This window comes from Lepidochelys olivacea (assembly GCF_965140295.1).
Source record: "Lepidochelys olivacea isolate rLepOli2 genome assembly, chromosome: 8".
Classification (NCBI taxonomy): Eukaryota; Metazoa; Chordata; order Testudines; family Cheloniidae; genus Lepidochelys; species Lepidochelys olivacea.
In genome coordinates this window covers 20985777-21009582 of record NC_140418.1, presented here as the reverse complement: position 1 = coordinate 21009582, position 23806 = coordinate 20985777, and the positions used below count along the sequence as shown (strand labels likewise).

At 42.7% G+C, this 23806-nt stretch overlaps 1 protein-coding gene across 5 annotated transcripts in view; it reads right to left on the bottom strand.

The window, feature by feature from the left end:
* Window positions 1–827: 827 nt before the first annotated feature.
* Window positions 828–23806, bottom strand: part of NEURL1B (neuralized E3 ubiquitin protein ligase 1B) — a 215681-nt gene continuing 192702 nt past the window's right edge. For 3 of the 5 annotated variants that reach the window (XM_084636219.1, XM_084636220.1, XM_084636218.1), the window contains 4 exons: window positions 15200–15760; window positions 9093–9800; window positions 6682–6807; window positions 831–5724 (listed from right to left, as the gene is read on the bottom strand). In XM_084636219.1, coding sequence (XP_084492345.1) covers window positions 5480–5724; window positions 6682–6807; window positions 9093–9800; window positions 15200–15760 — 1640 coding nt within the window. In that variant the 3' untranslated portion in view covers window positions 831–5479. Of the gene's footprint in view, window positions 5725–6681; window positions 6808–9092; window positions 9801–15199; window positions 15761–23806 lie in introns of all 5 variants that reach the window. The other 2 variants (XM_084636222.1, XM_084636221.1) reach the window with 2 other exon arrangements.

The following is a 23806-nucleotide window of genomic DNA, read 5'->3' as shown; positions in this document are numbered from 1 at the left end:
GAATGGACCACAAGCTCCTTTACTCAGTCTGCTCTCCCCCGTGTGTTCCAGTGCAGAGCCAGATTCCTTCCCAATGCTGCAAATTCCCCAATGTATTTGGAAGCAAGAGTGGAGTTACAGCCCTTCTGAGCTGGGCTGCATGGTGAACACTTGAAGCCTCTTCTTATGTAACGTACGCTGGATCCGCTTTACAACACAGAACTGTCCTCCAAGCCTGGTGTACACCTTGAAGGTAGGTAGCTGGCTCTTACTACCACACTTAGTAACTGTGGTGTGCCAAGAAGCTCTTCACCCTTCCATGGAAGTCAGAGGTGGGAGAACTATTTGCTTGCTTAGTCTGGCCCATGCAGGCTGGTTCTGCTGCATGCACTGTCTAGTTGTAGATACTCTGCCGTTGAAGCACCTCTCTGCCATTTATTGTTAGCTTTTCATTTTTAAATGTTGTTGAACCCACTCTTGGGTCACAGTCTTATGACCAAATTAGACCTCTGCATGCATATGTCGGGGTCTCACTCTTAATGGGAACCATGTGGCTGCAGCTGAAACAAGACCATGGTTCCATACGTCTCCTGTGTGTGTATATACACAATAGAGAAGACAAGAGCCTCAGCTGGTGTAAATAAGTATGGGTTTTTTTACTTCAATGGAGCAGCGCCACTTTATATAAGCTGGAGAGGTAGCCCTGCCTCTTGACCAAAACAGCAGTTAAAAAAAAAAATGGTGAGTTAAACATTCTTAAAAGCCGAGGAGAACTTGTACAAGACAGTGTTTTATTTGTTTCATAATCAGGTAAAATTATATTAATGTAAAACAGGTAAACAGACAAAAATAAAACACACAGCACAGAACACTATGCTATAGAATATAGACATGGAGAAGTGCAAACCCCTCCCCGTGCCCCTTTCCCCCCGCCCCCAACAATCTGCTTTAAAAGTAACGGTACAAGATTAACTGTTTTAGAAATTGGGAAAATAAAAATGCTGCTTTTTTTTAACCAAGGTGGGAGGGGAGAATCCATAGAAACAATTTTCACTCCAATATCAAAAAAGCAGGATTTTCAGTGAACACAAAATTCTATAAAATTACCATTGATCCATGTTAATTTTTTTCAAATTTTTTAAAGTTGCTTTAAAAAGGATAAAAAGTGCACAGACACCCTTATAAGGCACAAACAGATCTTCTGTACAAATCATATCAGACTAAAAAATATATATAGCAATACAAGTACAAACAATTAAATTCCTATGAGGCCACCTTTTTCCTGGGAATCTTAGAGGCCTCTTGGGATCTCCTTTGGAAAATCCTCAACCAACTGGAATCGGTAGGAATACACGTCCACTAATGCTCATTTCACAATCCACGGCACAGCCACACTCTGGACATTAAACTACCTTAATTACCCTGAATGAACAAGCCTCTAAGTCTTTGCTGGATGCTGCCCTTTTGGAAATCGGTTTGCAGCTGCTATTCTGAGAATTTAAACCTGTGCAACATTTTCTCTTCGCAGCTCTGTCCCCTGCATTGACCTATCATCTGAAAAAGATGTATGCCAAAAACACTGCTGGTGGCAGGGGCCAATGCAGTAGGATGGACACTGGGATGAGTGAATTAAGGAATAGGTTTGGGAGAGCCACTTGGGAACAGCAAAGCAGGGAATGCTCAGTTGAGTTTTGCACCATTGTGCCAAATTATAACACGCAACGGAGGTGGCTGGGTTAGCAGCCCTAGGCTACATCTTGGTTCTATCATACTGAGCCAAAGCACTATGACAAACATAATACACGCAGTTTTTAAAGTCAGTGGGGCCAGATCTTCAGCTGGTGTAAACTGTCATAGTGCCATTGACTTAATGGAGCCATGACAGTTTACACCAACTAAAGATCTGGCCCAAATCCATGCAAGTCTCCGTCTCTCCCTCGTCCTGTCTTTGTTGAGGCTGTGATTTTTAAACAGGGATCAGGCCCTCCCTGATCTAGTTGCTGAAAGGGCAGATTCCCAAGGAATTCCATTGAGTTTGATTTACAGCCATCCCGTGTTCTGTGTGCATAAGCAGCATGCTATTTCCCTCTTTTCTCAAGAGCAGCAGTGACGGGGCTTGGAATCTGGGATTCTGCAACTGGAGACCAGTTGAACCAGACATGCCAAGGTCTGGTAAGTATCCTCTTCCCTACCACTAACCCACAATCAGAGAGAGCAGCTCCCAGGGACAATGTCCTCGCCCTAACTGTTGGGCTGTGAAGGGGGTATTCTACCACTGGGCTTAAGACATCAAAATAGTGACTTGCAATCTCCCATTAAGATCTTCCAAATCCAGAGACTTCAGAATCCACCCCAACTACTGGTATTCAGTGCTCCTAAGGTGGAGTCTAATGCATTTGGCCTATCTTTGGCCAGAAACTTTTCTATCTCACATCTGCTGAACTAGTGCTCATTAGCATACCGAGAGAGTAGAATACTAAATCCAAAGCCAAACCTTTTTTTTTTCCCCCCTACTGTGGGGTTCAAGGATTTATTTGTGCTGCAAAACACAGAAAATCCATGCTCAACTGCTGATACAAGAACTTGGAAGCCGCTACAAGAGGCAATGCAATTGCTGTCTTCTGTTGCAAAGTTTAATGTGATGTGCCAAGGGAGCAGCAGGACTTCAGCTGTTGTTAGATTGTCATTAGCTCAGTCCCTCCAAAGCTGTGATGGTTCACACCAGGTCTAGATCTGCTCCTGTCTTTAGGCTGAAGTTTTGCAGTTGGTTGATAGTTTATGGAGTGCTGTTGGTTTGTGATGTTTATTGTGCAGCATGGTGAGACCCCAAGTAGCCAGCATCCACCTAATGAATCCCCTTTAGAAATCTCAAATCAGGTCAGCCAGGGTGCTAGTTTAGAAACGCAGTGCATGAGATCTGAGCTAAGGCGGCAACTGCTACTCTAATATTCTTCAAGAAAAGAGTTTTCCTCCTGTTTAGGTACTTCAAGAGCTGCACATCAGGAAAAACCCCAAAGGGGAAGGAGGACACTTAGATTAGGGTTACCTGTTACATAATGAGAAATGCTTCAAAGGGATCAATCTCCATTTGAGCTCTTTTATTCCACCACCAGCTTCCAAAGCATGAGCTGGGCAGATCAAAGCAAGTTTCCTGATGCCACTCAACTGTGAAGCGCTACAGTTAAAGCATCCCGGTCAAGAACAGCCAAAGACTGAGCACAACAAAGTGAAGGCGGAATGAAACCAGGCCAGAGGGCCCAGTGCCAGAGGAGGAGACCCAAAGAAATAAACAACCTCAAATGGCTTCTCATGGTTCAGCAACTCTAGCCCTGTGGTGCATATGACTGTTCTGTTTTCATTTCTAGACTGATAAATGCACCTCTCCTGAGAAAGCAGCTGTTACACAACAGGGCTGTCAAGGATCGCTATGCTGGGATCAGACATGCCTCATTTCCATCTCGGCCATCATGACCACATCCTCATCACTTCCGTGTGTACATGAGCTTGGCTGCTATTAGCACAGAGCTGAGTAAAAAAGTCACCCCCAGGCTTTTTCTATGATCTGACTAAGAGAAAGCAGAGGTGGGCATACAGATGTGTCCATTCTGGGGTACAAAAGACAGAGCCAACACCAAGTAAGTAGAGCTACACCTACCTCACCTCACCTCGTTGTCGTAGCAGGTTTTACATCCCAGGCAGACTTCCGTAGTTTGTAGCTGTCTAAAATGAAAACTGAAATCCATTTACCTTTTAAATCTCAGCATGTAATAATAGCCTTCAATCCGGTTTTCAGGAGGTAATGCCAAGTGAGATGCTTGTTAATTTCAATTAGATGCCCTGAATTGCTCACTAAAATAACAGGATTTCCTGCCAGGGCAGAGACAGCCTAGCCCATTGCACGCTTTGTGGATAAAACCTTGAGCAGAGAACAATGCGAATTAAATTGTACTTTTACACAACACTTTTTAAGGACAAAAGGGAAACTTTCTGGAACTTCGAAATACTGAATGTTGCACTGTCAGCCTCTCTGGTGAGAGTACAGCCTTGCTGTTACTGCTCACAGATGCCTGGGTACAATAGCTTACAGCCTCCACTGCATTTAGTGACTTCAGCTCCACGAGGTTTCTGTAAGACATTTTGCTACCAGTGAGGAAAGATGTAAGTATCATGCTAAGGTGTAGGCTGCAAAGAAGGGGTTAAAAGGGACTTAAAGTCACAAATGACTTTGCATGCTTAGCAGCTGTTAGATGACCCATGAGGATACTGTTTTATAGGGAAGAGCAATGCAATCTATTTTATATAAAACATTTTACAATTACAGGAATATTATAGCTTTCTCTCCCTCTTGTGCAAACTGCGTTAGCTGCATACACTAGCTACCTGCTCATTTCCTTTCCTTTAGGCTTAGATAATGTAGCTTGGTGTGTCTCTCTCTCTCTCGTGATCGAAGGCCAGGTGGTAACAGACTATTTTGAAAATAACTCCAGTAAATACATTTAAAGGCCTATTAACTAAATTACTACAGTTGCTTTGACTGTATAAGGATCTAAAATAGATTGTATTAGTTTCTCCCCTTGCTAGTACCAAGGTCTGGCCTCAGCCAGTCTACTGCTATATTGAGTCTTAGAAAGTTGGATGCTTTGCTCCTAATATGCACTTAGTCCTCCTTCCTGCATTCCCCTCCCAATTCCTTTAAGAAGGTGAATGCAAAAGGTGCTTTACATATACACAAGCTCAGGGTTTTGTGTTCCCACTGCAAGAGCTAGTGACAATACAGACACCTCAGACTGCTTTGGGCATTCATTATCCTGGTACAGCTGTTGACACTACAGAGTTCAGGTCTTGGGGTAAGTAAGCGGGGACCTGATTTCTCAACTACTTCGTTCTGAAGTGTAATTCGTAGCCTACACCTATATTCAGTCCCTGATTTGAGATTTAATATTTTTATTCTTTTTATGATATAAAAAAGCATTCAGTTCCACCTTTAGCTACTATCCTAGGGCTGATTCTGACTCTGTTCCATCACATGGTGCTGTCTGGACAAGCACTATCCCCAGCAAGTACAGTGGCAGTTTAAGTTTTCACTCCCTGGGTGTGAAACCAGGAGCTCCTGACCCAGGAGACACCACAAAGATTAATAAACTCCCTCCCCACACCAGCACCCTTCCAAAAAAAAAAAAAAAAAAAAAAAGCCATTGCACAAGAAATTTCTCTTTTGCAGTTGGCATGGGTCCACACCAGCAATTTGCTGGCTGGCTTCATAGAGCAGCATCTTTTTGAAGCCTTGCCTACTTGGAAGCCTTAGCTTCAGGCCCCATTCAGACCAGAGAGCTCCTCAGCTCAGTTATATCCCTGATTTGTTCTACCAGTCAAATATGGAAATACAGACAGTGAGCCACTGGGTAACGACCGACCAGCATGATAACCCATAAGCAGGGATGGAAAGGCATGGTTACTGCTAGCAGAGTTCTTTCCTCCCACGCCCTGAGGGAGGGCGAGGTCAAGGGCGGTATATTTTAATAACATCTTTGATGACCCGTCGGCAGATTGGGCAGCAGGCATTGAGTTGCTTCTTCAGCTTAAGACCACAGGTGTTGCACAGGCACATGTGTCCGCAGGTGTAGATCACAGTGTCCACTTCACAGTCGAAGCAGACAGTGCACTCCCCGTTCTTACTGCTCGAGGCCTCTGGAGGGGGAAAGACGGGAGAGACGGGGGGACTCAGAGGGGAACTTGGAGCAGTCACTGCAAAGGAGAGGGCGGGAGAAAGGGAAATGTTACTCAACAGCAAGAATGGATCAAATCAGAGGGTTTGATAGTTATACTGTATTATTAGCCACACACCCACTTTAATCATTTTTCCTAGGTATTTCCCTCAACCTCCATCCTTAAATCCTATTGTATGAGCCCTGTATTACGTGTTCAAATAAGAGATTCTGGTTTACACATCTGGTTACAAGCACATGGTGCGTGTCCATTCACAGCCTGCCATGAATTTTAAACAGCTGCATGTTTACCTTGCTCTTAAGAGTGAAGCATCACCTTCACAGAATTGTATATCTGGGTTGGTACACAGCACCCTGAGTCTTTCAGAAGGCCCTACTCTCTCAAAGGAATGTGGCTAAGAGTCAACTCTCATGAAGCGATGAGACGTATTGTCATGGTGGCATTTCTGGCTGGGAATGCAGCACTGTACTTCGAGCTACAAGTATTTGCCAGTTGTATTACAGGGTGAGAAGTTCTTGGGAATCTGCCTGAGCTTAAGACAATAGCACTTTGCGGAGTGTTTTCAAGGTGGAAAGTGCTAGCCACACAGTGACTGATCCTCACCCTGGGAGGTGGACAAGAAGTATTTCTGTACATAGTAGAGAAAACCAGAAGAATTTAAATGGTTTTTGGGGCCACAGAAAACATACTGGAGATCTGGGATCAGAACTTCCTGGCTCCCAGTTCCACTGAACTGCACTGTCCTGAAAATACATGTTCCTGCTATTTTGTACATGGTCTCAGAATCTTGCCCTTATCCCTTTATTACCCTCTAGGCTGTCATACATTAGGAGTAATGAGTATTACACCAGCGAGCAACAATTCTAACTAAGGTAGACAAGACAACCTGCTGGGTTTTTCTTGTTTGTTTCCTGACCAGGACAATGACTATGTGTCTTCCAAGCTGCAGGGGCGCACCACAAAGGCCTCCCTTACCTAGTGATGACTCTGAAGCAGATGAGGACCTATTCACGCTGAAGGCCATATCTGAGTCACTGTCATACTGTGAGCCTCCAGGGGATCCTGAGGGAGAGGTAGTCCCAGGACTGGACTGGACAGTGCCTGCAAGTACAACCGAATTCAGTCAGTTACAGGTGGAATGGACCTCCCAAGCATCATCAGTGCTAAATAACCCGACCAGCAGCATCTCTGCTTCACTATGCGGTAGATCATGCTTTGTAAAGAAATAAACTCAGTTTCCGAGTTCAGGAATTGCTATTACTTAGCAATTCTAATTTTATTTATTTAAAAGATGAACCTCTGTCTTGGACTAGAGTGTGCTGGACATGCTGCTGAGGACAGTGCTTGTTCCCAGTTCATTCAGCCTGTCTGCTACCCTCCTGATCTGACTAGGAACACCTGTCTGAGACAGGAGGCTGCGATTATCTCCCTATTTAGTTTAAGTTGAACATCTTTTCAAGCAAAGACAACTAAGCAGCCAGTGGTTGGTTGCCTGAAATCAACCTTTTTTTGCAAAGGCAGCCAGCCTCGTCAACTTGGGAGTTGAGAGGAAAATATTTAAAGCTACATCCAACACAGACTAAGCAAAAGTTTAAAGAGCTATAGCTATGAGACCTTTAAATGGAAGGTGCTTTAGGATAATAATCAAAGTGCCGTCCAATACATGGAGCCACTGGGATATGTTATTTCCACTTAATTTTAAAATAATTAGTCTGCTTAGGGCAACAAGGGATATTGCTGTTCAGCTAGGAACATTTTGCATCATGTCAATGGAAGAAAAGTTTGAGAATTCTCCATCAGATACTGTAGAGCACTGAAATTAACCATGTCCTGATAATGACTCACTTGAGGTCCTGTGCAACTGACTATTCTGTGCTTCTAAGCGGAGTATTTACAGGCCAAATTCTGTGCTCACAGATCATTCCCAGTGAAGCTACCAAAAGTTGCGTGCACATATATATCTGAGGGTGAAACTGAGCACTTGGGTTACTAAAAATGCATATAACATTTTTTACAACCGTAATATTTACTTAGAGACAAGGCTCGATTCTCTTCACATACAAGCTGGTGTAAATCAGAAATAACAAATGAAGTCATGGTGACGTTTTAGGGTATGTCTACACTGCCCTGTTAGCCTGAGTGATTGACACCTAGTTCTGTGTGGCTTACACTCAGGTTTGCCTAGCCATAATTTGAGCATCCTCACTCAAAGCCTTACCCCGTTACTGTGTCCAAACTATGTCTTCACTGGCTCGAGTCTGTTTAGGGGCATATCTCAGGGTGCTTTGTGCTGAGATGCTCTAGGATTCTTTCCTAGTTAACTCTGTCAATTGCAGGAGAACCTGTCTGTCTCACAAAGGGAACAGTGGGAAGGGTCTCTTGGAGGACTATCAGCACTCAAGTGATCTTTCCTGAATCTTTACTGCAAAGTGGGTGGGTTCCAGCCCAAACTAAAGTACAGCTTGGGCTTTAACCCACCCCACAGCCTTGCAAGCAAGCAGGGTTCAAAACATAAACAAACACATGCTTCAAGATTTTATGTCTGGATGGTGGGGGTGGGCAAAAACACACGTGGGAGCACAGGCTAAGAGTACAGTGTAGACATACCCTTAGAGGCACCTGCTCTAGCTAGAGAATAATAAGCTGCAGTCATTTTTTTCTGCCTCATGCATCCAAACTGAAACTCCCACTTAAAGTTCCGGCCAAAGAATTGCTGTTGATTGCCCAGGGCACATAGAAGAAATAGCAGAGTTAAATGTGCAGAGGAAAGAGCAAGTTTGCAGTGCTGACAGAGAGCCTCAATTTAACTGAGCGAATTGCGTCTAGATGGAGCAGAAAGATGTGACCTCCAAAGCACTCTTTCCTTTTTAAAGAGCACAGATGTATTCTATAGCAATGGTCTAAAGTGTGACGTCTGACAATGAGTTACTGCAGTGTTTGGGGAGATACCATCTAACAGTGTGATGTACATTAAAACCACTGTTGATTTATAAAAACAATATGTGCCAGTGAGTTCAGAGTTCAATACCCATTGGCAGGACTAGTGGGTTCATAAAGATTCTCTTGTGAAAAGTATTAAAATACAGAAGAGCTTAGCATTAGCCCATGCAACACCATAAGTCTCATCCAATGGCCTTACATGTGAAGGATAATACCTGTGTTATTTCTTTCTATTTATAAACACAAGAACCCATCTTATTACATGCTTGATAGCGCTGACCACCCTCACTAAGGACCAGATTGTGAGCTGCTTATTCAGTGGTGCTCTCCTCCTCACAGGAGCATTGCTATCGAAGCCAATGTCACCAATGATTGTGAAAGGCTCACAATCTGGTGAAATTTCACAAGACACATGTCCCTTCACATTACTTTTAGGCTGCACTTACCTAATATTTTGAGCTGGTTGATTACACCATGGATTGTGAAAAACACCCAGAGAGATTGTGAGGTGTCCACGCACATAAGCATCCCTCGGCTGACTCCATTCATCCCATGGTGCACTTCTCCATTTGGCAAGACCATGAAGCTGAGGATGTCGCCGCTGCTGAAGACTGGGAATGCTCGGTAAACCACCCAGTACTCCTTGCGGTCCAAGAGAAAGTCCGGATCCGCTGGGAGCTCAGTTGTCCGTAAAGTACCTGGATCACAAGAAGTGATGCCAAACGAAAGGGCCCCATGATATGGCAACCCTAGGAGTCCTATTTCCACAAAGAGGCTTTCACCAATGTGCAAAGGCCGGTCAGAAAACACCAAAGTCCTATTGCTTTCTTGCCAATTGGTGCACGCCACCATGCGGTCCTGAGAAAAGGTAACATCAGGCCCGCGGGTGGGGTGGAAACGCAGATCTGTATCCAGAAAGGCAGGCACACCCTGGGCACGCTGCCGCCTGTTTGGGCAACAGGGGATTATGTGGTTATCCACTGAAAGCCCCGGCACCCGACTCAAATTTAGGTTAGCAATTTTGGCCACCACTTGGTTGTTCTCCAGTTCGTTGTTATTGAAGTTGGCAGAATCGTGACTGCTCTGAGGAAGGCAAGTGCTCAATCGTGCACTACTGAGGTGGGCGGAGGTCATGGTCTCTGCAAACATGCTATCTGTGAGACAATTATGAGAACAAGCTGCATTAGATTCAAGTATTTCCCCCCCACACTCACCCTCCCCTACAGGTCAGCTATATTTAGCTCTCCTGCAGGCCTCTGCTCACTAACCATCAATGAGAAAGTGAATGGTGTTCAGCCACTGATTTTTGATGGAGTACGTTAGAGAAACTTATCTGCAACCACCACCAATGATGGAAATCAGATGTCAGCTGCATGGCTGCATCCCTGGGTTATCTCAAGAGTAGCAAGTGCTATAAACCTTATTAACTGAAGTGGAAAGTGCTTACACTGGTAAAAACAGGGTGACACAGTGAAAAGACAGGCAGCTGCGATAAGGGGGGGTATAAAGGCTTGAAACCACTCCATAAAATATAATTCTCCAGTTCTGTCTGCTTTAATGAGAAATGTCCCAATCCCCCCGCGCCTCCTGCATCCCAAACTTCCCTCCTCCCCACCCCGTATTCACATAAGGGTGATGGGAAAGGTAATGCAAGCATAATACATTAATTTTACAGTCCATTTCATAACTATGAAAAATACATGTGAACGCAGACAAATTACCCCCCAAAAAGTTTTTTTTTTTTAAAAAAGAAATGTGTTTGCTTTAACAAAGAGGTCACTGTGCTTTGAAACACATGAGCAAATCACAGGCTCTGTCAGAGGACCACTTCCCATTTGCTACAGTCTTATCAAGAGACTAACTATAACAAATGTTTATGACCCAGAAACATTAAGACCAAGATCATGTTCAAAGTTGATATTGTGCATTGATTCCTGTCAAGAGCTGGTCATGAAAGCTATAACTAATATATATATACTTTAAAAGGGAGGAAATTATTTTGATTTTTAAAAAGTCCTCTTACAAAGCAGGGTGAAATCATGGAAGCTCTAGTCTCAGAAACCGAATGTGCACTTCAGCCACATGCAACTCCCTGCTGCCTGTGTATATATTTACTTCTTAGGCAATTATATTAAAACCCAGACTAAATACAATGCATAAGACATCAAGACAGAGTGAGCAAACCATGATTCAATTCATTCTCAAAGATGGAAAAGCACCAGCATCATCCGTGCTATCTGCTACTTATGGGAGAAGATCTATTGGGTTTTTACCAAAGAAGGCAAAACACACGAGCCAGTTCAGTGGTTGGAAAGGACAGGATGCCTCGGCTTCGATGCATGATTTCTTCGAGTGGCCAAGCAGCAAAGCCCCAAGCGTAATCTTAATGGCTGGACCAGCTGCTTCCAGAAAGGACAGGGAATCTGGCGATAAGTAGAGCTCAGATACAGGATGAAGGACACTTCAGAGCTTCAGGATACCAACACTGAAGGATTCATTCTGTGCAGGAGCTACAGTGCTGCTATATTTGGGCTACATTCCCAGCTTTCCCCATCCCTAGAGTTTTAGAATGGAACTCCAGTGAGACTGGCATGCCTAGTGAACAGATCAAAAGAGCCAAACCAAAGAAACACTGTCGTATGCAAACCAAGCTGACAAGTAAGACTGGAATAAAAAAAAAACTTCTTACAATTGTCCCTTTGGCATCTGAAACATTTAGTTCCAAGCTTGCATTTCCTTTAGAAATTTGATTTTTAACTTCTCTTTACAGTCCCAATTCTGGTTCTTAGCCAGTCCATGACTGGTTTGTACTCAATGTTCATCCATACAGGGTCCCAGTAAAATTTTTATTATCCCTTCCGTTTATTTGCTCATTGTGTCTTGCAGCACATCTCACTAGTGGGTTTCGCTTTATTACACTAGGCCAGGAAAACAAAAATATTTATTTTGTGTGTGCTTGGTTATGTTGCACTGGAGTGAAATAGGATGCTGCTTTGGAACAGGGTACATCGGTGATTGAAGAGACAAAGTCAATTGAATCAGGCTTCCTCTGTTCCTGTTTCAGACACCCAATTGTAGTGGTCCAGTGAAATGCTATGACTCATCCTCCAAGCGTGTCCTATTCCCCTTCCCCAGCCCCTGTGTCTGAGGCTGCAGTTTATATATTTTATCTCCTATGAGGGCCACTTAGAGCCTCTCACGTTACATTCCAGTGCTATCAAGGGGTTTTTTAGAAAGCACAGCACCTAAACACAAGAGAGGCCAGCTTCCACGCTTATCAGCCAGGGGACAGCAGTGTTGTCATTTTCTTTCTAAGAGTTTAGAAACCTTTTCTAAGCTTTGGGTCCCTTCCTTTCCTCCTCCCTCCCCCCACTAAACTCTTCCACTGAGACAAGAGATTTAAGGTCATGTTTCTCTTGACATAGCCTTCTGTCCTCCTGTATTACAGGTGATCTAACTTTTGGCTCAGTCAGCCTACCAAGACTTACAGCTCACAGGCTGTGTTTGCAAACCAGAGCGGACTTATCTTTGCCCGTGTAAACAAGACCGTTACCATACATTTACAAAGCACTGGGCATGTTGGTATTGCATGTGATGTAATCTGCCAGCTAAGTGTTCTAAGAACATTAACATAAAACGTGCATGTTTCCCACGTGCTGCTTGACTATCTGCAATAGCGCAAAATATCCCACCCTGACACGTGGTACCAAAAAGCTGACCCTAACCAAGTCACTGTTCACCTGTGACTTCCGATTGGGGTTTTAAGATTTTGGCTTTTGAGTTTTGTCACTCAGCGGATGCAACTGCAAAAGAGGATTTGCTTGTTTTAAGCAGAATATTAAATGAAGCTCCATAGAAGTGATGCATGTAACGTTTGTGGGTTTTTTGAAAAAAGGCATTCAAGATTCAAGTGAATTTTGGGGTCGTATTTCAACCTAGCATGCACCAGAATTGAAGCCCAATTAAAATCTACATATAACCTCCTTCCCCACCACATACCGCTTCCCTACTGATCAGTTGATTTAATCCGAATATCCACAGCTTTTATTTTTCTGAGAAGGTGCCTCTGACGTATCAATATCATAAAATATTTTAGATTTGGCCGAAGTGATTAGTCCATCAGATATTCAGCGATGACAGAGATCCTTTTTGATACGGTACTTACTATATTACAGCAAATAACGCTAAACTATAAACAGCACTTTACAGTGCTACTGCGTGCTCTCATTGCCTGAAACTTGTTAAGTATTATTCTTCACTTATCCCTTAGTTGTAGCTACTATCCACTGTAGCACTCTAATATTATATTGGACAACAAATCTATTTAACCACTGACTGGGTTTTTTTTCCTCATTGTCCTTGTTGCTTTTTAAATTGTCAGGGGTAGTTCTAGTTAGAAAAACAAAACCCTTTACTCTTATCATAGTATTTTTGTTCACCAGTTCCATCCTGCAGTGGTGTAGTGGACAGAACAAAGGACTCCTTTGCCTGATCTTCAAAAGTGCCTAGTGCCCCCCAAATCTTCTTGAAGTCGATGGGGGCTCTAGACATTCAGGATCTTAGAAAGGCAGGCCACTAAGCAACGTTCTCAGTTCTGGCCCTGACTCACTAGATGATGGTGGGAAAACTGAGTTTCACTTGTAGCAGGGGCTGATCAGCACCTCTGAAATTCAGGCCCTTCATTTCTGTGCCTCAGTTTCCTCCTTTGTAAAATAGGAATTACTACCTCTCACGGGCTTGGAGGTTACATGCAATGTTTTGAGATCCTCACACTAAAGGTGCTGTAGAATGCAGCATGGAGTTTATAATTCATGACCATTTATTAATATGGCAAAAACTGATGACGGCCTAAGCACAGTATTGTGACTTCACTGCCAAGTTGCCTGAAATAATTTGTCCCTTCTGCTCATTTGGTCTCTGCACATTGGGAAAGGGAGCAGAGAGGGACTGGACAGAGGGATTTGCTTTGGGTTTAAGTGTTTTTCTCCTCAATTCTTCTCATTATAAAAAGCCCCTCTTTAAGGCCTATCTGAACACACAGAGACAGTAAATGAAACTTTAAAGGAGTTGAAGGAAAGATGAATAAAATTGTGTGTGTTTTACCGGACTAGAGGTTGACTGTTTACTAAGGAACATGATCACCATCAATATATATTTGTAAAGGTCTATACTCCACAGAGGAAATGCAATTGTTTGGTGTGGCACAAAGAATAAATACAACACAGCCAGATGCAAGGTGAGACACGTAGGAACAAAGAATGTGGGTAACCCTGATAAGATGGGGGCTGTATTCCAGAAAGCAGAGAATCTGAAAAGGACTTAGGGGTCATGGCAGATAACCAACTGAACATGAGCTCCCAGTACATTGCATCTGTGGGAATACTGTGTCCATTTCTGATGTTCATACTTCAAAAAAAGTATTTAAAAATTAGAAAATGTTTCAGAAAAGAGCTACAAGAATGATTCGAGGTCTGAAAAACATGCCTTATCTCAAGAGACTAAAGAAGCTTAATATATTTAGTTTATCCGAGTGACTGTGTAGAGGTGACTTGATTACATTCTACGAGTACCTAGATGAGGAAGGTTTCAGAGTAACAGCCGTGTTAGTCTGTATTCGCAAAAAGAAAAGGAGTACTTGTGGCACCTTAGAGACTAACCAATCCGATGAAGTGAGCTGTAGCTCACGAAAGCTTATGCTCAAATAAATTGGTTAGTCTCTAAGGTGCCACAAGTACTCCTTTTCTAGATGAGGAAGAGATTTTTGATTGTAGAGAATGCTAATCTAACAGAAGAAGGAACAAGAAGATTCAGTGGTTGGAAGCTGCAGTTAGACTAAAAATAAAACAGTGCATCTTAACTATCAGGTTAATTAACCATAGGAACAATTTACCTAGAGATGCAGTGAATTATCTCAAGTCTTTAACTAGAGACTGGATGTCTTTCTAAAAGAGAAGCTATAGCTCAAACAGAAGCTATGGGCTTGCTGCAGAAATTATAGGGTAGGGTTCTTTGCCCTGTGTTATGCAGAAGGTCAGATTATGTGGTCATAATGGTCACTTCTGGCCTTAAAATCTGTGAAATCTACGGATGATGGGATTAAACTACCACAATGGAAATTGAGGCTGGGTACTGGAGGGGTGGTGGGGGGGTGGGTTAGATGTTATAGCATAAGCAGGGACATCTATTAGATTGCGGAAGAGCTTCTCAAGAGAAACGTTGGACACGCCATTACTCAAGAGGTTTAGAACCAGAGTGGACAGAGTACTGGAAAATATACTTTAGGGAGCTACATTACACTGGCAAGGGGATGGACTGTATAGGATTCATGAGAGCTTTCCCATCACTATCTTCTAAGAATCAAGGAGCTCCCTGGAACTCTGCTACTGGCAATACTGAAATGTTCACAGTGCCAGTCACAAATTGTTCATGCGTAAGCCTGTTTTTAGGAGCATCAGGTCAGATGTGCCATGTTTGCTTCCTCCATGAAGATGCAGCGGGCTTTACAGAAAGCACGATCCATACGCTTAAGCCCATGCAGAGAAAGTACACTCACCTAGTATTTGTACTTCATGGGTAATTCCATAGACATCTATCAGCCCCCAGAGAGGCCCAGAGACTTTAATACCACAGTGAAACAATATTGGCTCCTCATCGTTAATACTATAGAAGACTCTCCCATGGCGGTCGACCCAGAATCCCAGGATATTGTCCCTCAGTGCAAACCTCTCTGGCAAAGCTTTCGCCCAGAATCCAGGTCGAGTCACCAAGTCGGGGCAGGCATACTTTGGTATGTCATCAGAGCTCATTTGTGATGGGTCATGGATGGTGAAGCCAAAGCGAAGTGCCCCGCTCCATCCATGGTGCACGGCCACCAGCTTGAGCCGCACCTTCTCATAGAGGTGGATGGGCCGGTTGGTGAAAGTGACCCCATTGCAGAAGCTATTTCTCCGGGTAGCCTTGCGGGAGTGGGCATCCAGACGGACGTTCTTGCCCTTGGCTTGGGAGTGGAAACGCGGGGGCTCCGTGATGGTGAGGACAGAGCGCCTTTCATGGCTGCTGTTGGGCAACGTGTAGTAAGGTCTGCTGGACACAGAGCGAGCCTGGTGACTTGTGTCTGCAAAAGGAAACAATAACAGCACTGTTAGGCAAATTTAGCCTGAGCAACCCGCATTGGTTCAGTTTGTGAAACTAGGTGAGTGGCTTTATGCTCACACTAAAATGGAGCATTGCACGTTGAGGGGACCTGTAGTTTCTGGGCTTAAAATGCTGCACTGCCAGCTGTACCTGGCTCTACTTTCTGTTAGTTAGGTGTCCAACTTTATGCAAATTTAATACATATCTGACTCCTGGCAACCTGCAAATTTGGTTTACATCTTAGGGAGCTTAAAAAATAACGTTCTCGTATTCCTGCTATATTTGTCCTATTCCATTTAGGAAACAGCAGTACCTTTTGCTGAGTGTCTAACCGAGCGCCAATTAACACATAGCCAGCCCCTCAGCTGCCTTAGGGAATAATCTTTGTTAGGCTCAGAGCTCCTGGAGAGGGTGCACAAAGTATTGATTTCCATGGGATACTCACACACACAATTTCTTGGCAGTGGAGTTGTACCCTTTGAAAAATAAACCAACGTATTTAGAATCTGAAGTATCACATCAGCCTAGCGGTTTTCCAAAATGTTAAAAGCTCTGCTTGAAACCATATATAGATTCAGACATCAGATGCGACTGGCACATAAAGGAGCCAATGTGTCTTTCACAGAACAACAAAACAATCATGAGACATTGTATTTATGCCTCATCTCCCCCATTTGAAAACCTCTAAGTGCTTTACGAGCAATAATTTTTCTTGTTAGCCTCATAGAACCCCCACATGGTAAGGAAGTATAATCACCCACATTTTACAGATAGGTGGATGGAGGCCCAAAGTTTGTGGGCTTGATCCTGCACCATTTAAGTCCTGAGGAATTGTTACACTGATTTCAATGAGAGCCTGTTCAACTCTTAAGTGCATATTACACAGTGAGTCGGGGACAGAGATGGGAATAGAACATAAATTTTGCTTCCAGTCTTGAGCCTCAACTGCAAGATTTTTGGGGCAGGGACTGTCTTTTTGTTCTGCATTTGTACAGCACCTAGCACTGTGGGATCCTTGTCCATGACTTGGGGGGGGGGAGGGATAGGTCAGTGGTTTGAGCATTGGCCTGCTAAACCCAGGGCTGTGAGTTCAATCCTTGAGGAGGCCATTTAGGGATCTGAGGCAAAAATTGGGGATTGGTCCTGCTTTGAGCAGGGGGTTGGACTACCTCCTGAGGTCCCTTCCAACTCTCATATTCTATGATTCTATGACTGGGGCTCCCAGGTGTTACCACAATAGTAAGAAAGAAGAACTACAGGATCATCCATTCTTCCCATCTCCCGCTCCTTTTTCTTCTGGTTGTAAATGTAACCAATATTTCATACAAAATCAGACATACAAAGGAAATTGAAGGGAAAATGTTTGAATGTTCAGTACCAGCTATATTAAATATAAAACCTACAAACACATTGATTTTGAAATATTTTGCCATATGTGCCTTTTTTTTTTTTTTTAATTGGACTTTCCCTCAAGCTGTTTCCTCCCTGGGCGTAAGCTATGTCTTCTCCTGGTGTCAGGAAGAGTGTCATGGGAAGCAATCGGTAATGGATTCCTTTGTTTTCAAGAGAACATCAGATGATACAAAAAACTCAATTTGGAAGAGCTGGCAGGAGATCTGCAATCATGACACCTTTTTGCAAGTGAAAATATAATGGGCACTGCCACGACAGCCCCGTACTTTCATTCTCTTTTTGAATGAACCCAGGCTCTATACAATACCAACTTGACAGTCCAGGGAAGCAAAAGGCTTGGATGGAAGAAAAAGGACAAGAGCGAACATCAGAAAACAGGATTACAGCTCGTGAGGACTCTGCAGCAGGAGCAATTCAGCTCCTGCCATTTTCATGAAGAGAGTCCTAAATATTAAAGATCAGAGGCCCAAAACCAACAGATAAACAGAATGGTCTCTGGTTATTGTGCTTTCTTCAGTAGTGCTGCATGTCGCAACTGCTGCACTATAAACAGTGCTTGTTAGATCCCCTGTGCTCCAATTACTACAAACCTGTGAATTTACTGGACTGGACACACACACACACACACAGGTGTTCCAGGGAAGACGTTTCCCATTAAAGTCAATAGGGGTTTTGCCATTAGCATCCGTGAGACAAGGATGAGGCGCTCAATGAGATCGAAAGTAAAAAATGCAACACATACTATTTTAAATCCATTCGATGTGCGTGTGCACCTTGCCCACCTGGCTGCAATCTATGATCAGTTATGCCCATTGGTGTACAGAGCATAAACCTTTCACAGTGCCACGCTTAAAACGGGCTGAGTTCTTGGCTTGCATATAGGACGTACCAAATTCTTTAATCTCCTATGAAGTCAAATGCTGTAATACTTACTCAGACAATGCTCCAAGGGGAATTTTGTGCAAGGACAGCAGCTCAGTCCCTTGAGAATTTTAAGTTGCACTCACCAATGAAAACTTTTGTTTCATTCCTCCTTAAAAGCCCAGATACAGAAGACAGCTGCTTCTGGCACTGATCCAACTGTTGTAACCTGGGTGGTGCTCCATGCCTGCAGTGCCAAATGTTCTAAACAAACTATTTTGTTGCAGCGAGAATGTGATTTTGGTTTCTTCAGCAAAGTGAGGGACACAGATACAAACACGCACAGACCAGCAGCTAGCGTGTACAAATGCAGCTACCAACAGCGGTCAGATAACTTTAACATTCTTACTATGAAGCTGGAGTTGGACATTTACCAACTTCAAAACGTGTCTTGGAGCAACAATGCAATCAGCCTCAACAGGTACCACCCCACCTTGAGGCTGGCAAAAACATTTTCAAAACTAATGTTAAATATAGTCTATAATCCTCTGATCTGTATTTTCCAAATGACTGAAAATAAAATCCAGGGGGAAAACAGTATATTGCCCTCAATTTAGGTTTACTTTGGTAAGGAGAACTTTTGTTCACCTACTCCTTTCTAGCACCACAAAAATCCACAGGTTTTTCCAAAAACTTTACCATCAGCTTTCCTAGTGCACAGAGTTGGTGAACATAGGAAACACTCATAGAAACTGAGAACTGGAACAGCATCTTTGTAAGTGAGTTATCTTACAGTATTTTCTCCACATGTACTTGTATCACACAACTTTCAAAAGCAGCAACAGAATGAAAGGGGAGTGTCAGTTATGTCAGTGCAAAGGATGGAAAAGCAATCCACCCACTTCAAACACTTCTCTCATTCCATCCTGCCGTAGGCTAGGGTTTTATTTTTTGTTTTAAGTTGTTTTTTAAAAACAGGAAAGCACATTGTGACCACACAATACGAAACTCTCAAGAGGAAATGAATGGATAATTTATTTAAAATGCCATTCTCTCAGAACATGAACACCTGTCAGTTCCATTTTGAATAAAACACCATTTACCCCGAGAGGCAGAAGAGGCATTGCTCACCCAGTATTGCTCATTTTTTGTTGTTTTTTCTCAGTTCATTCCTTGTATTACTTTTCTAAAACATACACCACCCTTGCCTCCTCTTTCTATACCTGACATCAAGAAACATCATCGAGTTGGTGGAAAACTATCAGCATTTGCAACTACGTTATGGTCCTATGCAGCATCTCATTGCAGCTTTCACATTTTCATTCTAGAATAACAGCCTTAGAGTAAATAACAAGGCTTGGTCCAGTGCTCAGAGCACTAGCCTAGCACCTGGAAGAATGAGGTTCAGTTTCCTGCACCACCAGAGACCTCCCGTGTGACCTGGAGCAAGTCACTTTTTAGTCTCTGTGCCTCCGTTCCCCATCTGCAAAGTGGGGATAATAGCATCATCCTATCTGTTGTGAGAATGAATAAAGACTGTGAGGCACACAGGTACCATGGTAATGGTACATTCTTAAATATACACATACGTTCTTAAAATAGATTAAGGTATGCAAAAAGGTATGCCAAAGGCCCACAAAACCCAATCTGCACCCTCTTCGCATTATAAAGCTTACCATTCTTTCTTCTCAGTTGCACTAATCAACATCATGACACTTACAACATTAGTCTCTTGAACACTCTGAAGGTTTTGCAGTAGTACAAAGGGCTTCAGGGAACATGGAAATAAACTAGGCAAATCAAAGCAAATTGAAATTAAGAAAAAATAATTTGTAGGTAGACACTTCTCACTGAAAATACACAGCAAGATACGGTATTTGACTTTAATTCAGTATTTCCATGAACCTATTCTGCAGAGCTATATAAACTGGGCTAAAGCAAAATTGAACTTCTCTAACAGATACCAATGTACTCTACAGCAAGTCAATATGTACTCATACCACATCTAAAACCTCAGCCTATTTTCAGAAGTCGAGTAAATTTATTTCTTAAGTTACGTTGACCTTTAGAGAGGTATTATAATCAAGACACATTTTGTATTTCAAACACATAGTGTGGACAGACACTGGGCAATTTCCATGTATTTCTCATGGTTTTAATCTGAAAAATAAAACCCTTCTAGCCCATTTATGCAGAACACTGGGGATTCTAGCACACCACAACCACCACTCATATGGTTGTATTGTTCTATGAAAAGCTGCTGCTGTCCATTACACAAACCAATGACGAGGGCTGGCCTGATGATTTGCTGCTATCCTGAAGCCCTGACGCCTGATTCTTCCTTCACTTACACAGATATAGGACATCTGGAGTAATTCCACAGAAGTCACTAAAGTGAGCAAGAGGAGAAGCAGGTCCTGTAAATCAAAGTTAACCTTAGACTTGCTGGGTGCCAGTGATTGAGAGTAACCAAGGTCATGCTTTAATGCTGAGGTGGAATGAAATCAGAGGTGCTGTGTAAGGCACTACTGCGATATTATTATTATTATTTGTATTGCCGGAGCTGCAGTCATGGACCAGGACCCCCTTATGCTAGTCGCTGTACAAACACAGAACACAAAGCTGGTCCCTGCCCCAGGGAGCTTAGCTGAGAGAAGTCCAACGCATGCACCCTTGACTGTGAGACTGCAAGACAAGCAGAATATGGATCAAAAGCAGGTTCTTATTGCTGGCGGCATATCCACAGAAACGAGCACAACACACACCACAGGAGAAAGGGAATGGTTGGATTATTAACAAGGCCCAGCCTGGTAAATGGTGCTAAAGGGGCTAACAGCTCATTGTGACAGTGAAGTTTGGCCTTCCCATTGTGCTCAGAGAACGAATGCTCAGGATGAAATGTGTCCGTTAATACTTACTACACAAGGAACATGCCTATCGTCACCACCTTATCTTTACGGGCACAGCTTTATCAAATGGGTTTATCAGAAAAGTCAGAACATTTTCCTTTCACAGTAATAAAGGTGGTTTCCAAAGAGCATGGCACAATATGTTACGGTGGCCAGGTGGCCTCCTATCAGGATCCCTTACAAACCCCAACAGACGGGAAGGTTGTGACAATACAATAATGTTTAGTGCACCCCTTAAAAGTTAACTAGATTACAGAAACTCTCCTTGCGCCCATATGGTTAAATCCTGCCAGGATTTATTTTTGCGGTCCAATGAAAACATAGCAACCCTGCAATGCCAGCTACCATAGAATTTTCACCAATGAAGGACATGTGATGCTGCTGTACGTACATGCATCTTGTAACTTACGTTAGGGTGGAAGAGAAGCTGTCTATTGTTGTTCTAAGCGGAAATGAAATAAACATTCTAATAAAAAGCGGTAGAACTTCATTTAAATATTTATTAAATCTTGATTATATAATCTTTTGAGACGAAGGGATACAATCTGCAATCATTTTTTTTTAGTGCACTGTTTCGATGTTTAAAATAGAGGGAACATGACAGCAATCTCTGAGGAAGTGTTAATTTTACATATTTAACACATGGTTAAGTCAATTTTTTTTTTTGCAACTTCAGTTCCCAAAGTTAGGTCCCTAATCTATGTTTAGGGACCTAAATAAGTGTGGCTTTATTTCTAGAGGTGCTAAGGATGTGCAGCTCCTTAATGATATCAACTACCATTGAGGGTGTTCATCTTTGGGAAAAAAATCAGGCCACTTTTAATTGGGTAAAATTGGTCTACACAGTGATTTTGCATTGGTAATGTTGGCCATAGAATACTAAAAGAAATAAAAGAATAGGGAAAAAATAAAAAAGCTACAAGGTCATGGTTAGATGCAAACTGACATATGCCAGTGTGGACTCCTCACAGCAATATCATTATAATTGAAGTTTTGAATTTGTAAGTCATTTTGAAAGTGTAAGAGCTAGAACTGTATATAACTTGATCATTGGAGAGCAAAGGGTCATGTGAATGTTTTCTTCATCTTCGATTCATGTGGGTTTGCATCACCTGAAGTTCACATGATTTCTTCTAAAAAACAAAGACATGATTTGCTTGACGGGTCTGCTCGCCACTGACCTAGGACGAGTTTCCCATTAGTAACAAAAACTACAACACAAATGATCGAGGGACTGTTGAGTGGTTTCGGAAACAATCTGTGCAGCTCTTGCAAATAAATATATATGCGAGAAGACAAAGTGACCTCTTTAAGGGCTGCTTCTGCGTTCATAATGGAACCCAAAAGATGTGAAATTTTTGCTGTGGGACTGAACTTCTTTATGAAATTTTAAGAAATGGGGGATGAAGTCATCTACCGTAGCACAAAGGTTAATGAAAATGAGTACAATTGTGTTGAAATCCTTATTTCACTCTCACACATGCACCCTTACTGGCTTTGTCTTCACTGCAAAAAAGGTGTATTTTTACAACAAGATAGCTATCCTAGAGGAGACAATGAACTATAGTTTTTACCTTAATGTAACAAGGCCAGGTAAATCCCAGGTGGGGAATACAGGGTTGACCACAACAAGCAATATCAAGGCAAAAACTGCCTGTGCATTGAGATCGTTAATTTGAGTTCTCTCTCTCACGGTACAAACGTACCCTTTTTTTTCCTTTTTTTTGCAGCAAACACATAAGGCCACATCTACACTACCACTTATGTCGGCAAAACTTATGTTGCTCAGGGATGTGGGTTTTTTCACACCCCTGAGCAACATAAGTTTTGCCAGCATAAGTGGTAGTGTGGACAGCGCTGTCGGCGGGAGAGCTTCTCCACGGACATAGCTAACGCTGCTCGTTGAGGTGGTTTTATTATGCTGATGGGAGAGCTCTCTCCCACTGGCACAGAGCGGCTACACAAGAGATCTTACAGCGGCACAGCTGCATTGGTACAACTGTGCCGCTGTAGGCTCGCGACTGTAGACATGACCTTACTTCAAGTCAAAGGCCAACAACAATTTTTTCTTGGTCTTCCCAAAAGTTTCTCCTCCTTGCAAATAAGACTATTTGCTAATGGCAATGGTTGCAAAACTACTTCTGGGGAATACCACCAATTAAGCATATTTTAGCAGTTTCTCTTGTAACTCGCTATTTTTCAACACCAGTCAAGTCTCCTACCTCCAGATGTGTCCACAAGTAACAAACTTGTATATGGCTGTTCCTCTAAAATTAAAACAATTTTTCTGCAGTGAGGCGCTCATACAAATGCACAGTTTAGCTACATCATTAAAAAACAATACACAAAAGAATGGCTGCCTTGAAAGGAAAATAACCCCAGGCCCAAGTTATCATGGTTAACTGAACATTCCTTGATCACAAGAGCATCAGCAGCTGAAAGACAGAAAATGAATACAGAGCTGGCATTATGCAGTTCCCTTGCATGAGAGATTATTCAGAAATGAATTAACACACCTATAGATGAACTCTGCATTAACATGCACACTGGACCAACCTCTTGTCTTGATGTCAATGCATGGCTGCATATTTTTAGGGTTATTTTCATCCTCCCAGTTTGAAAACCTGCAAACACACCTTCAAACCGTTCCAAAAATAATCAGAGCCTTGTATAATTTGGGATAATGTTGACAGGTCTATCATCATTTCTTTATTCTTCAGAGCCTATGTTTTTCTGTTGCTCTCTTGGATCTCAACACCCCTTTGTCTTCATGCATAACCAGCAGAATACACTGGATAGTTTTCCTCTGCTTCTGCCCCAGTCCTCAAAATCAACTCTGAGCT